Raw genomic sequence first — 14,708 nt, forward strand, 5'->3', positions numbered from 1 at the left:
TAATTTCCTATTTATTAACCTGGTTTTCAGAAGTTACTGAAGTATATGGCATGGGGAATGTCATGTAATTCTAAGAATTTTGATACACATTGCTAAATACCTAAGAATTTGTAGTGCTTAAGAACTTTTGCTAGGCTTATAATGAGGAAACCTACAGTTAGCGTAAAAACAAAAATAGGGTGTTAAGAATAGACCCAAATAACGAGTCTGGCCCCTAATATTGCAAAGTGATCCCAAAATGATTAACAATAGGACGACAAATGTTTAAAGCATCAATGTTAGTCACGTAGTCTTCATTTCTTTAAAAAATGAAATATTATAACGCGTTAATTTAACATCTGATGTTGATCACAAAAAAAATGAATCCTCTTGCAATAACTTCTACGCCCCTGAAACTGACACAAAAATAGCCAAAGGATTCTCTGCGTCAGAATGGCCATTTGAATGTGTCTCTTTTCCCATTTTGCCTCACTCAAAGTGCTTTAAGCTAACGATTTTGCGATCTTGACAATTTTTAACATCAACAGACAGCGATGCCACTTTAAGAAAATTCCAAGAAAACAAAAACAAAAACGTTTTAAAATTCCCACCTCTGGCTCCCCAGGATTGGGTTGCAAACTTCGACAAAATCCTGTTCTCCACTCCCCATTGGTGCGTGCTCTATCATTCATTCTTCGCCTGGAGTTTTGTGAGGTACCAAGTTGCTTTACGGGAAAAGGCAACTATAATTTAGTCGGGAACTGCCCTGCTTTAGACTTTTTCATGGTTATTAATTTGTACAAAGAATCACAAGCTGGTACAGCGGGAACCAAACTGGCAAATCAGGCTGCGGAGACAACTGTGTAATTCGCTGGAAAAAGAAACGGAGAACCTCTCCTGCGTACGGGGTAAACTGACAAAGGATTTTACGACACAGAGATTTGAGAGTTAAAGAAACTTTTCCGGTTTTTCGGTAGTTTTAAAGGAATAAGCGTCAAAAGAGAATTTAACATACAGGCACAATCTAAGTGTGACAGGAAGAGGAGTTTTCAGAAAGTGTTTTTAGGGTGAGGTTGGAAGAATGTTGTTTCCAAATAATCAGTGGATTTTTGGATGCTAAAGGGAACAAGGTAATAAGAGTAATTATAGATTATAATATACCCTAAAAAGCTGTGGTGTGTTGTTGCTTTAATACGGATTTAAAGAGACACTTAGTAATATTATTGTAATTTTTCAGTGAAATGGGTATTTTTGTATATTATACCTAGCATAATAGACAATTCATCTATCAGAAAATAGAAAAGAAATTAGAATCAGTTTTGGATCCAAATTTTGTGTATCTTTGTAGATTAGGAAATTCAGAGACAAATCTGCCAATGACTGAGGAAAACGTAATATTGTTATAGGAAGCAGAACCAGTAGGTAATTAACGTTAAGGATGAATTCTCAAAAAAGAAATCCAATATTTATATTTTCAAAATGAGATTTTCATTAAAACTAAAATATGAAAGTTCAGGAAAATCTTAATAAACAAGAATAACTTATATTTGAAATAGCAACTTAATACCTTTTTTAGGATTCAGTCCAATATGTAATTCCAAAACACAGCATCTTAAAGAATCTTTAGGTAGTAATTCAACTAACAAATATACTTAGCGGTACATCTATATCTTTACAGGGCATAACTTATAGTAGATACGCAGTAAGTATTTCTTGAATGGCTTCTGTTATATAGGGATATGAAATAATAAAATTAAGTCCCTCCAGAAGCTCATGCTCTAGCTGGGAAAATGAGGCTCAAAACATTTAAGTCAAAAGCTCTGGATGCATAGATGCTATTGTAGACCACAGGCACTTCAAGGGTGCAGATCAGAGTGAGCTAAAATAATCAGGGGAGAGCTTCACAGTGAGCTTACAAACCAATTTAGTCCGAGCAATAGTCAAAATTTCAGTAGATCAAAAAGAAGGGAAGTGGCATCCCAGGGAGTAGATGAGCTCTTAGCAAATATGTGTAAGCCTAAAGAATAATTACCTCAGGCTGCAGCACAGGGTTCATTTGGAGACTTTGTTTTTTTATTTGTTTAAAAAAAAAAAAAAAAGCAAAAAGGACATAAGTTGCATGAAGAGTCAAAATTGCCAGAATTCAAGGGGTTTGGACATGGGTTTTCAGCAGGAGTGAGACCTAATGAAAATAGTAATGGAAAAATATTAAACTGATCATGTAAATTAAGATGGTTCCAAAATAGAGACCAGAAATGAAAGGATTAAATATTGTAAATAATGGAGTACAGATTGGTAGCAGCCTCCTAAGAGATTTTATCCACGTAACTTCCCTTTCCCATGGTGGACTAACAAATCTTGAGGCATGGCCTTGTATTCTTCTAAAGCATTGAACTTATTTTATTGTTTAGTGATACAAATACAAATTTTACTAGGTGTGGTGTTCGTGGTGGTGCAGGTAATGCAGTAAACATGATTGTTAATCACCTTGGCTCAGTTCTTGCTCCTTTTGCCTCAGGATTTAAGTGTGTTTCTTGGTTCTATTCAATTGAATTGAAGGAATTTCAACACCCCCCCAAAAAAAGACAAAAACAAAAACAAAACAACCTTATTATCATAGGAGGATGGGAGGTGTTCTTACTCGACTGTAGGCTTTCACTTGACCTGTTTCTCTGAGATGAAATTAAATTACATACACGAAGTGGGTTGCCAGCACGTACCAGATTACTTTCCTCAGTGTTGGGCAAACAAAAGTGAATCAAGGATTAGCTACCCCCCCCCTGCCCCCGCTCCAAAAAAGCAGAGTTCTTCAGAGACACCAAGCAGGGTGCTTGTCTCCTGCCTCAAACCTTGCTTCAAAAGATCCTAAGTTGTTGATCAGTGGTTCTTACTTAGGTGGAGCCAGAAGGAGGAAGCTTTGGTTTTGGCAGAGAACTCTGAGACAGGGTCTCCTGCTGCAGAGGACTGATGTGGTGGGCTGCAGTACTCATCAGATCTATTCAAACATCTCTTTACTCCCCTGTATACCCTAACCATCTTTGCAGTGCAGGGGACATTGGCATTTATTTTTCTTTAGATTAAAATTTAAAAAAAAAAAAAAATGCCCTAAGTAACTGAGTTTCAGGTATCTTGTGTATGAGGTGTTTGGAGAGAAAAATCACACCAGGAAGAGTGTTTAATTGTTCCTCCAGTAAACATTTATGAGGCCTAATAGGTGCTAGGCACTAATGCATTGAGCTATCTATTCACAGAACCATATTATTATTTTAGGATTGGTTTTCAAGAGTTGGGAGCCTCTGCCACATTATCTTTGGGAATTGGGGCCGACCTAACTTAGAAAAAACTTGTAGGAGCACTTGGGTGGCCCAGTCAGTTAAGCGCTTGCCTTTGGCTCAGGTCATGATCTCATGGGCTATGGAGTAGAGCCCTGTGTGGCGCTCACTGCTTAGGGTGAAGTCTTCTCCTCCCTCTGTCCCTCCCCTGCTTCTGCTCACTCGCTCGCTCGCTTGCTCTCTCTCTCCCTGTCTCCTGCTCACTCTCTCTCTCTCTCTCAAACGAATAAATAAAATCTTTTAGAAAAATAATAAAATAAATAAAAAATAAATAAAAAGTCTTGTAGTCATAGATATTTAAAAGCCAGAATTACACATAAAACTGCATTGTGGTTTTACCAAAAAACCTAAAAAAACTAAACTAAAAAAATTTAGTTTTACACAAAAAAACTAAACAAATAGTTTTTTAAGCTATTTTTAATAGCTTTAGTGAGGTATTCTTTACAGACCATAAAATTCACTCATTTTAAGGATACTACTCAATGATTTTTTTTAAGAAAATTTGCAAAGTTGTGCAAGCATTACCATCTTCAAATTTTAGAAAATTTCCTGCACCCTAAAAAGATTCTTTGTGCCCATTTGCAGGCGCTCCCTACTCCTACCCAAACCCAGGCAATCACTATTGAACTTTGTGTCTATAGGTTTACCTTTTCTGGACATTTAATGTAAATGGGATCATACAATATGTGGTCTTTGCCTCTGGCTTTCACATCGCTTAAAGTTGTTAGAGTTTAAAACTTGTATCAATACTTCATTCCTTTTCACCGCCAAATAATATTCTGTCTTATGTACAATATACCACATTTTGTTTATCCATCCACCAGCTGATGGACATTTGGATTGCTTTTTGTTTCTAGCTATTGTCAATACTGCTTCTACTAGGATGTGTGCGAGGTTTTGTGTGATCAGGTGTTTTTGGTCTCTTGGGTATATATCTAGGCATGGAACTGCTGATTTATGTGGTAATTCTAGGTATGTTTGACTTTGTGAGGAATTACTCATTCTACAGTGAATGTACAATTTTACTTTCCATGAGCGGTGTTTGAGGGGTCCAGTTTTGTTACATCCTTGCTTCTTATTTTCTGTCTCTTGGATTATGGTTGTTCTGGTGGGTGTGAAGTAGTTCTCGTTAGAGTTTTGATTTTCATTTTCCTAATGACTAGTGATTTTAAACATTTCATGAGCTTATTGGTCATTCACATTATCTTCTCGGGTAAATTGTCTTTTCAAATCTTTTGCCTATTGTTTACCTGGGTTTTTTGTCTTATTATTGAATTGTATTTGTTACATATTTTGAATTAAAGTCCCTTGATCAAATATGTGCTATATCCACAAATATTTGCAAATGTGTGCTCCTATTTTGAGTTGTCTTTTGACTTTTGTGATGGTGTCTTTTTTTTTTTTTAAGATTTTAATATTTATTTGACAGATAGAGATCACAAGTAGGCAGAGAAGCAGGCAAAGAGAGAGAGGAGGAAACAGGCTCCCTGCTGAGCAGAGAGTCCAATGCGGGGCTCGATCCCAGGACCCTGGGATCATGACCTGAGCCGAAGGCAGAGGCTTTAACCCACTGAGCCACCCAGGCGCCCCTGTGATGGTGTCTTTTGAAACAACGAAAGTTTTTAATTTTGATAAAGTCCAATTTATCTTTTTCTCTCATCAGTTGTGCCTTTGGTATTGTACATAAGAAATCTTCGTCTAACCCAAGCTCATACATAGCCCTTTGCTTCCTAAGACCTTTAGAGTTTTAGCTCTTACTTTTAAGTCTTTGATCCAATTGGAGTTCATTTTTGCATATGGTGTGAAGTAGGGTCCCAACTTTGTTATTTTGCTTGCACCTTTCCAGTGGTTCATACATAATTTGTCAGAAGGACTATTCTTTTCCCATTGCATTACCTGGTACTCTTGTCACCCAGGAAAAAAAAAAAAAAAGACCATAAATGTAAAGGCTTTTTTCTGGACTCTCAAACCTCTTCCATTAAGCTGTATGTCTGTCCTTATGCCAAACTACACTGTTTTGATTACTGTAACTTTGTAGTAAGTTTTGAAAATGGGAAGTGTGAGTCCTCCAGCTTTGTTCTTTTTCAAGATTGTTTTAACTATTCTAGGTCCTTTAGATTTCCATATAAATTTAAGGTGAAATTCTGAAAAAAAAAAAAAAGGCAGCTGGGATTTTGATAGGGGTTATATAAAATCTATAGATCAACTTAGGGGGTATTGCAATCTTAATAATATGAAGGCTTCTAATCCATGAACATAATGTGTCTCATTTATTCAGGTCTCCTTTGATTTCTTTCAACAATGTTATATAGTTTTCAGTGTAAAAGTTTTGTACTTCTTTTGTGAAATATATTCCTAAGTATTTTATTCTTTCTGATGCAACTGTGAATGGAAATATTTTCATTTCATTTTCAGATTGATAGATATTCAGTTTTTGTTTATTTTGTATCCTGCAACCTTAATGAAATTGTTTAACAGTTTTAGTAGGATTTTGCTGTTGTTTTCATTTTGTTTTGGGATATGTGTGTGTGTGTGTATGTGTGTATGTATGGTGTCTTCCTTAAAATTTTCTACATATAGGATCATGCCACCCAGTAATAATATTTTATTTCTTCCTTTCTAATCTGCATGCCTTTATTTTTTTACCTTGCTTTAGTGCAGTGATCAGAATATCCATTACAGTCTTAAATACAAGTAGAGACGGCAAACATCCTTGCCTTGTTTCCAGTCTTAAAAGAGAAGCACTCAAATATTCACCATTAAGTGTGATGTTAGCATGAAGTTTTTAAGAAGTTTTTATTAGCCCTTTATCAGATTAAGGAAGTTTTTTCATAAGTAGGTTTTGGATTTTGCCAAATGTTTATTCTGCATTTATTAAAATGATTATGCAATTTTGCCCTCTCTTCTAGTAATACAGTGTATTGCATTAATGATTTCAGATGTTAAACTGACTTTACATTCATGGGATAAATCCTCCTTGGTCATAATGTATAATCCCTTTGTTATGTTGCTAGATTTGGTTTTCTAATATTTTGTAGCGGACTTTTTGTGTTTATAATCTTAAGGATATTGGTTTATTGTTTTATTACGTCTTTGTCCAGCTTTGCTGTCAAGATCATACTGGCCTCCCAGAATGAGTTGAAAGGGATTCCCTCCTCTATTTTGGGATAGAATTTGTAAAAGATTCATATTTCTTCTTTAAAGGTTTAGTAGGATTTACCACTGAAGCCATCTTGGCCTGGGCTTAGCTTTATGTAAATATTTTATATTAAACTATTTACTTGTTGTAGTTCTATTCAGATATTTTTATTTCCTTTTAATTCGGTTTTGGTATTTTGTATCCTTCTAGGATGTTTTTCCATCTCATGGCTTTTTGATACCTCAGCTTACATATGGGCAAAGTTGCTTTTTAACAAGTACACTCTCATACAGTCATAATGGTTGTTATTTCCCAGGAGCCACTGACCTGGGGGTCCTGCCCCTCCCTCAAGCTTCCCTACATCCCCCAACAAGTCAGCACCTAATGGTTAACATCTGTAACAGCAGGGGAACTTCTGATCCTAGATCCAGCATAGTTGCCATCTAGATAGACTGGTTGGTCCTCCTCCTATACCAGTTATTAAATTTTTGAACATCACCTCTTGGAAATGGAAGACTGAGACCCCACTTCAGACTTGTTCCTCCTATTTTGATCTGAGACTGACATGTGCTTCAGCACTCCACTGGACAGGTCTGGCAGAATTCATCAATTGATTGGATATGTCTGACTGACAGTTGTGGGCACTGATCCAGAGGCCTGGGAAGCTTTCCCCCAGGCTGGCAGGGAGAGGGTACTGTGTGGGGCCTGGGCTGATTTCTAATGAAAATTTAACCCCCAGCTATGGCTATTACAAAGAAAAGAAAAGTAGCTGATGATAAACATGTAGCTCCAAGTAAGTGAAAGGAAGACTATGTCTATGCTAACATGTTATTATAAGATCCAATACACATTGAAAGTGACACATATTTAAAAGCAAGGTCATGGATTCAAACATTTCCAGAAGCCAGGCAGGGGAATGTGATTCATTTAATCAGCTCAGAGATGCACCTTTTGGTGTTTAAACATCTCTGAAATTGGAATGCATGTTACAGTTTATGGCGAATCTTTGTGTAATAACTGTGTTGTTCTATTCTTATTGGTTATAAAAGACTGGTATATCTGATAATCCTATAAAAGTGATGGTAATTTAGGTTAGATTAAATTTAGGAAATGAGTGCCAAGGGGCATGGGCTGGGAAAACCACATCCCTTTATGTCACCCTCTCACTTTGAAAGGAGAGGCGTGGATCCTTAAAATAAGAAAAAGGCAACACAGGAGCAAGGACAGGTGGCAACTTTGTTGCCTCCCTGTTCCGGAGCTATAGGGAGTGATAGCAGCTGACACCTTGCTACCAAGGCTCCTGCCATTCCCCTCTCGCTGATGTTGCCTGAGATGACATAGGCCCAGTGTGGAAGGTGTTCTGAGTTTTCCTAGGAAGCCAGAAATCCCAAACGCTAGATCTTAACACGTATGTGAAAACTTCTAATTTTAAAATAATGGCTTAATTTTTTTTTTCACTTTCACTCTCTGGCTGAAAATTAAAGACAAAAAAAGTATGTGCAAAGTAGAACCAGCCTGTGAGTACTTGAATTATAACTGTTGCTTTAAGGATTTAATATTAGAGGCAATGTGAGAAAAACCACTTTTTAGATTTAAGCCAAAAAAGAAAGAAAAATCAGCTCAATTTCAAAGTTTAGCACTAGGTTCAAGGCCCAGAATAGCAAATATTACAGAACGTATTACTTACGTAGCTTCTAAAATTTCCTCTCTGCCTCCCCTCAGTAGAAGATAAAGTGTGGTTAAATCTGTCAAAGGTGTTACTTTTCCTGGTTATAAAAGCATATGATTAGTTTTTAAAATGCAGGCTTAGGTTTCCAAAGCAAGAGTATTTGCTTCCCAGTGCTAAAGATGGGTCAGTGAAAGTCGGGACGATGTGGTGGGAAACCACCAAATTATTAGAAGACCCGGGTCCTGATTCTGCCTGTGTGTCATTGGACAAGTCACTTGGTTTTTGTCAGCTTCATTGTCCTCAGTTATCAAAAAAGGGATAATCATAACTTCCTCCGTATCTCCCATGGCTGTGGTAAGGGCCACAGAAGATAAAATATGGGAAAGCATAAAGTGTTACATAATCATCAGTTGTGATGGTATTTTTGGTATTGCCCAAATCACATGAGTAGCTGGACCAACACACAGACTTGAATCTCAGATTCCCCCTCCCAATCTCCTGCTCTTTTTGTAGACCACACCACTTACTGAAATGATCAAATCATCAACCAGTGGGATGAATAGATGAAAAGGCTTAAGTCAAGAGCTTGTTAGAAAAAAAGCCAGCCATTATCTTGGCATCCAAGATAGCATAGAGTCTCTGTACAGCGGGGTTTCAGCAAAGCTTAGACGTTGAACCTATGGCTTGGTCTTTCATGTTTTTGAAGGGCTACCCAGGAATGAGTTTTGATGGGACTGATGGACTGAGTTTTGCTTTCTCACACACTGGCCTTCAGCTAGTTTCTTTCCTCTCTCATGTTTTCAGTCTCTGTTATTTCATGAAGGAGAGAAAAGCTCCCACTTTCTTCCATCTTGGTGAAACTGTAAAGCTCTCTTTTGGATTATGAAGGAGTGGCCACACTTTACCTTGATAACTATGTCCAGTCTAACCTCTTCAACACTCACCTCTAGCCATCTCAAATCCCATTTGTATGTAGACATGGAATAAGTCACTAATCTTTTTAAAAAGGAAAGGGAAAAATGTGATCTTTAAAAAGATGTCACTCAGAACTAGTGGTATATTCTTAACTTCTTTTTTGTTTTTTAAATTTTTTAAGTAGGTTCTACACCCAACATGGGGCTTGAACTCATGACCCTGAGATCAAGTGTCACATACTCTACTGACTGAGCCAACCAGGTGACCCAGCATATTTCTAACTTCTAAGTTGGAGATTCTTATATAAATTTTCTCCCACAGCCTCAAATTCAATCTGGCTGAAAGCAAATTGATTATCTTATCAAAATGACCATTTTCCTTTACTGACTACTTCTGTCCATGACATCACAGTGTTTTAGGGATCAGTAAACTTTTTCTGTAAAGGGCGAGACAGTATGTCTCTCTTTAGGCTTTGAGAACGATAAGGTTTCTGTGACAGATACTCATCTCACCTGTTGTAGTACAAAAGTGGCTGTAGATAATATATAAATCATTGTGTTGTGTTCCAATAAAGCTTTATTTATAAAAACAAACAGTGGACAGCACTTGGCCCATGCCACAGTGTGCCAAAGCCTATCTAGAGTTCCTGGATGAAAATGTCAGAGTCAGTCTTGACTTCCTCCCTTCTTTAATTTTTACATCGAAGCAGTTCTCAAGCTGTCATAATTATTTCTTTCAGTAATTCTTCTTATCCTTCCCTTCAGTTCCCTTCTCACTTCCACTGTGCCCCTGAATTCATTCTGTGCAATATTCAGTGATTCATTTGACTGGTGGTAAGAGTTGGCTACAGAACCATACCCACTTACTGAAGAGGGTACCAGAATTTCAAGGGAGAAGTTTTAAGAAGGATATAGAATATTCTAATTTTACTTTTAGAGAAAATGCCTACTTTGTCAGAATATAAACTATAGAAAGTAAAACCTGATGAAATCTTTTTAGATGGTAGGTCATGGTTAAAAATGGTTGTCAGACATTGCTCAAATTTAGAATTTCCCAAGATTATGCAGTGTTTACAATTGATGATGCGTAATGTGATATTAGGTGGAACACAGACCAACTTTTAAAATATTAATACTTATGTTTTTATTTTACACTTGATCTTAGCCAAAAGGCCGAGAAGCAATCTTGTGTTTTTATTTTAATGTGTATCGGAGAAAATACGACATCAAACCCATAATATCACTGATTATTTATTAGGGTAAAGCCGAAGTAATATTTAGGTTTTTAAAAAGTTAGTCTTAAGGAAAAAGTTAATATTGTAGGCACAATACAGATAGGCTAACAGTTATCAAGATGGTAGGAGACCATCTAAAGTTTGAAAATCAGTGGCCACCTTGCTTCCTGTGGTTCCCATTACATTCGGCTATCAATTAACAGATCAGTCTCAGCATTTTCATTTCTCTTTCTTGAAAAAACCTTCAGGGGCTCATCACTATCTGCCAAATAAAGTCAATCAAACTCTTAGCCTAAAATCGATGTCTTCTAAACCTGGCTCCAGCCTTCCAGGTCTCCTCTATCTCCTTGCTTCCCAAACTGGGCTCAAAAAGCACCAGTTGCGGGGCGCCTGGGTGGCTCAGCGGGTTAAAGCCTCTGCCTTCTGCTCAGGTCATGATCTCAGGGTCCTGGGATCGAGCCCCACGTCGGGCTTTCTGCTCAGCAGGGAGCCTGCTTCCCTCTCTCTCTCTCTGCCTGCCTCTCTGCCTATTTGTGATCTCTCTCTCTCTCTGTCAAATAAATAAATAAAACCTTTAAAAAAAAAAAAAAAGTAGGGCGCCTGGGTGGCTCAGTGGGTTAAAGCCTGTGCCTTCGACTCAGGTCATGATCTCAGGCTCCTGGGATGGAGCCCCATATTGGGCTTTCTGCTCAGCAGGGAGTCTACTTCTCTCTCTCTCTCTGCCTGCCTCTCTGCCTACTTGTGATCTCTCTCTCTGTCAAATAAATAAATAAAATCTTAAAAAAAAAAAAAGTACCAGTTGCATAACATTTAATGAGTATTTCAGAAAAGAGGATTTTGTGGTCCAAAAAGTTAGGGGCAATGTTGCGTACTATAATCCCTCTGAGGTATATTCACAAGGAATTATATGACATTAAAGCCTTTGAGAAGACTTGAGGTAATAAAACTTGTCCATGTTTATGGTAGAACCCTCCTTTTGTGGAACCAGTGTTTGTGTTTACCAACTTAGTTGATCATCTTTGTCAATAACCCTCTCTTGTAGATGGTGCATTAATGTCTTGTGGGTCTTGTGTACTAGAGGGGTTGGTTTGGAACATGCTGTTCTGTATCCATGTCCCCAACCCCAGATACAACCAACCACCCACAGCTAGCTAGAGCCCCATTTCACCTTGCTCTTCTGCCTTTGGTAATTATTCACTCTACTTGGGGTGCTTTCTCCTCCCTGTCCTTGTTCTCAAAAGCTTTTCAACCAAGCAACCTGATTTCCCATAACAGTAATGGTTCTTATTTCTGAAGTCTTACCACTTTCCACTTTTCCAGCCTTTCTTACTACCCAGTATCAGTAATATGGTAGTTGTGTACCAGATCTTTTTTTTCCTGCTAGATTTTACATTTCTTAGAGTTACTGTTTTCCACGTAGTGCACTGCTCATAGTAGGAATTCAATAAATATTTAATGAATGAATGACAGTAGGGTGAAATTTGAGATACCTTATCTGTAGTAAATAATAGAACTGGAGTTTGAAGGATCTACATGGGGAGAGAGAAAAATGGGGAAGGATCTCTGAAAGCCTGATTAGATAGATAGATCGATATAGATCCATATCGATCTATACAGATATAGATCTATCTGTAGATCTATAGATCTATCTGTAGATCTATATCTGTATAGATCGATAAAGATCTATATCGATCTATATATACCTATGTCTCTATCTATAGACACACACACACACACGTATTTGGAAACAGCTTTATTAAATTATATACAAGAGTGTACAATTTGATAAATCTTCGCTTATGTATAAAGCCATGAAACTACTACCACAATCAAGATAATAATATCACTATTGCCTCAAAATGTTTCTTCATTTTCAAATGATTCTTCGAGATCTCTACATCCTCCTCCTCCCTGTATCTTCTCCTCAATCCCACTCACCACCAGCCCAGTCCAAGACAACCACTGATCTGTTTTTGGTCATTATGCGTTGGTTTGCATTTTCTGGAATTTCCTATGAAGGGAGCCACATAGTATGCAGTCTCTTCCTTCTGGCTTCTTGTAACTGAACCAATCCATGTTATAACATATCTGTTTCTTTTTATTGCTGAGTATTATTGCAATATATAACTATGCCACAGTTTGCTTATCCATTTACAAATGGATGGACATTTGAGTTGTTTCTGGTGTTTGGCTATAAAAAATAAAACTCCTATGAATATTTGTGCATAAGTTCTTCCATGAACATATGGTTTCATTTCTCATGTTAACATCTAGGAGTTAAATGAATTATGGGCGAGGGGAATGTTTAGCTTATTAAGAAACTGCCACGTTGGGGCGCCTGACTGGCTCAGTCACTAGGACATGAGACTCTTGATCTTGGGGTTGTAAGTTGAGAACCCACATTGGGTGTAGAGATCACTTAAAAAAAAAATAAAAGCTTTACAAAAAAGAGACTGCCAGGTGTTTTTTTCCAAAGTGATTGTAGCATTTTGCATTCCCACCGATAGTGTGTGCGAGTTAACGTTCCACCTGCTTAAGTATCATCAGTCTTTCCAATCTTAGCCATTCTGATTGGTGCAAGTAATATCTCATTGTGTCTTTCCCTTGTATTTCCCTAATGACTAATGATGTTGAGCATCTTTTCATGTGCCTATTTGTCATTGATATATTTTCTTTGATGATGTGTTAAAATATTTTGCCTGTGTTTGTAGTGAGCTGTTTGTTTTCTCATATTTAAGTTTTGAGAGTCCTTTACGGATTCAAGGTACAAGTCCTTTATTAGCTACATAGTTTGCAAATACTTTCTTGGAGCCTGTGGCTTGTCTTTTCATTCTCTTAACAGTTTCTTTTGAAAAACAAAGCTTTCAATTTTGATGAAGTCCTATTTGTCATTTTGTTCTTTTTTTTAATGATTCTTTTGTATCATATTTAGGAAATCTTGACTTAATCCAGGGTCACAGAGATTTTCATATAGAGATCTATGTTCCATTTTGAGTTCATTCTTGTGTATGGTGTGAGGTAAGGATCAAAGATTTTTGTTTGTTTTGTTTTTATACATAAATATCCAGTTGTTCTTCTTTTTTTTTTTTTGTAATTTCAGAGGTAGAGTTTAGTGATTCATCAGCTGCATATAACCCAGCGCTCATTCCATCAGGTGCCCTCCTTCATGCCCATCACCCAGTTATCCCCACCTCTTCCCCTCCTGCTACCCTCAGTTTGTTTCCTATCATGAAGAGTCTCTTATTGTTTGTCTCCCTCTCTGGTTTCGTCTTCTTTTATTTTTCCTTCCCTTCTCCTATGATCCTCTGTTTTGTTTCTTATATTCCACATATGAGTGAGATCATATGATAATTGTCTTTCTCACATTGACTTATTTCACTTAGCATAATACCCCCTGGTTCTATCCACATTGTTGCAAATGGCAAGATTTCAAGTTTTTAATGGCTGGGTAATATTCCATTGTATATAGATACAACATTTATCCATTCATCTGTCCATGGACATCTGGGTTCTTTCCAATATTTAGTTGTTCTAACACCATCTGTTGAACAGACTGTTCTTCCCTGAATTGCCTTAGCAATTTTGTCAGTGATCGGTTGCTTATATATGCTGAGGTCATTTCTCAACTCTCCATTCTGTTCCATTGATCTGTTTGTCTATCTTGACAGCAATACCAAACTGTCTTTCTTGGTAGCCTCATCTTATGATGGATCTTGATGAAAAGTCGTGTTCATCCTCTAACTGTATTCTTCCTTTACAAAGTCATTTTGGGTGCCTCAAGTCCTTTGCATTTTCATGTGAACTTTAGAAAAAGTTTGCCAATTTCTATAAAGCAAAACCCCCTGTGGGATGCCTGGGTGGCTCAGTTGGTTGAGCTGCTGCCTTTGGCTTGGTTCATGATCCCAGGGTCCTGGGATTGAGTTCCACTTCAGGCTCCTTGCTCAGTGGGGAGCCTGCTTCTCTCTCTGCCTCTGCCTGCCACTTTGCCAGCTTGTGCTCTCTCTATCTCTCTGTCTCTGACTAAATAAATAAATAAATAAATAAAATCTTTAAAAAAAAACAAAAAAACAAAAAACAAGAACAAACCATTCAGGGACTTAGATCTGAATGGCTTTAAGTCTATCTATCAATAATTTGGGGAGAATTGACATCTTAACAATATTGGGTTTTCCAACCCATGTTACATGGTATATGTTTAAGTCTCCTTTAATATCTCTCAGCTATATTTTGTAGTTTTAATTGTGCAAGTCCCATTCACTTTTTTGGAAGATTTATTTCTATTTCATTTTTTAAATTAACATATAACGTATTATTTGTTGCAGGGGGTCAGGTGTGTGATTCATCAGTCTTACACAATTCACAGCACTCATCATATTTTCGATGCTATTGTTCAAAGCATCTTATTTTATTTGATTATCCACTGCTAAAATATGTAAATGC

At 37.2% G+C, this 14,708-nt stretch overlaps 1 protein-coding gene across 9 annotated transcripts in view; it reads left to right on the top strand.

Annotated features, from left to right (window-relative positions):
* The first annotated feature begins 665 nt into the window (after positions 1 to 665).
* The window catches only part of TTC23 (tetratricopeptide repeat domain 23), a 98,358-nt gene continuing 84,315 nt past the window's right edge, over positions 666 to 14,708 (top strand). For 3 of the 9 annotated variants that reach the window (XM_082736462.1, XM_082736467.1, XM_082736463.1), the window contains exon 1: positions 7,108 to 7,243. In XM_082736462.1, the coding sequence (XP_082592588.1) occupies positions 7,192 to 7,243 (52 nt within the window). In that variant the 5' untranslated portion in view covers positions 7,108 to 7,191. Of the gene's footprint in view, positions 1,110 to 6,829; positions 7,042 to 7,107; positions 7,244 to 14,708 lie in introns of those variants that run through there. The other 6 variants (XM_082736468.1, XM_082736465.1, XM_082736464.1 and 3 more) reach the window with 6 other exon arrangements.

Source organism: Mustela nivalis (assembly GCF_964662115.1).
Source record: "Mustela nivalis genome assembly, chromosome: 6".
Taxonomy (NCBI): Eukaryota; Metazoa; Chordata; class Mammalia; order Carnivora; family Mustelidae; genus Mustela; species Mustela nivalis.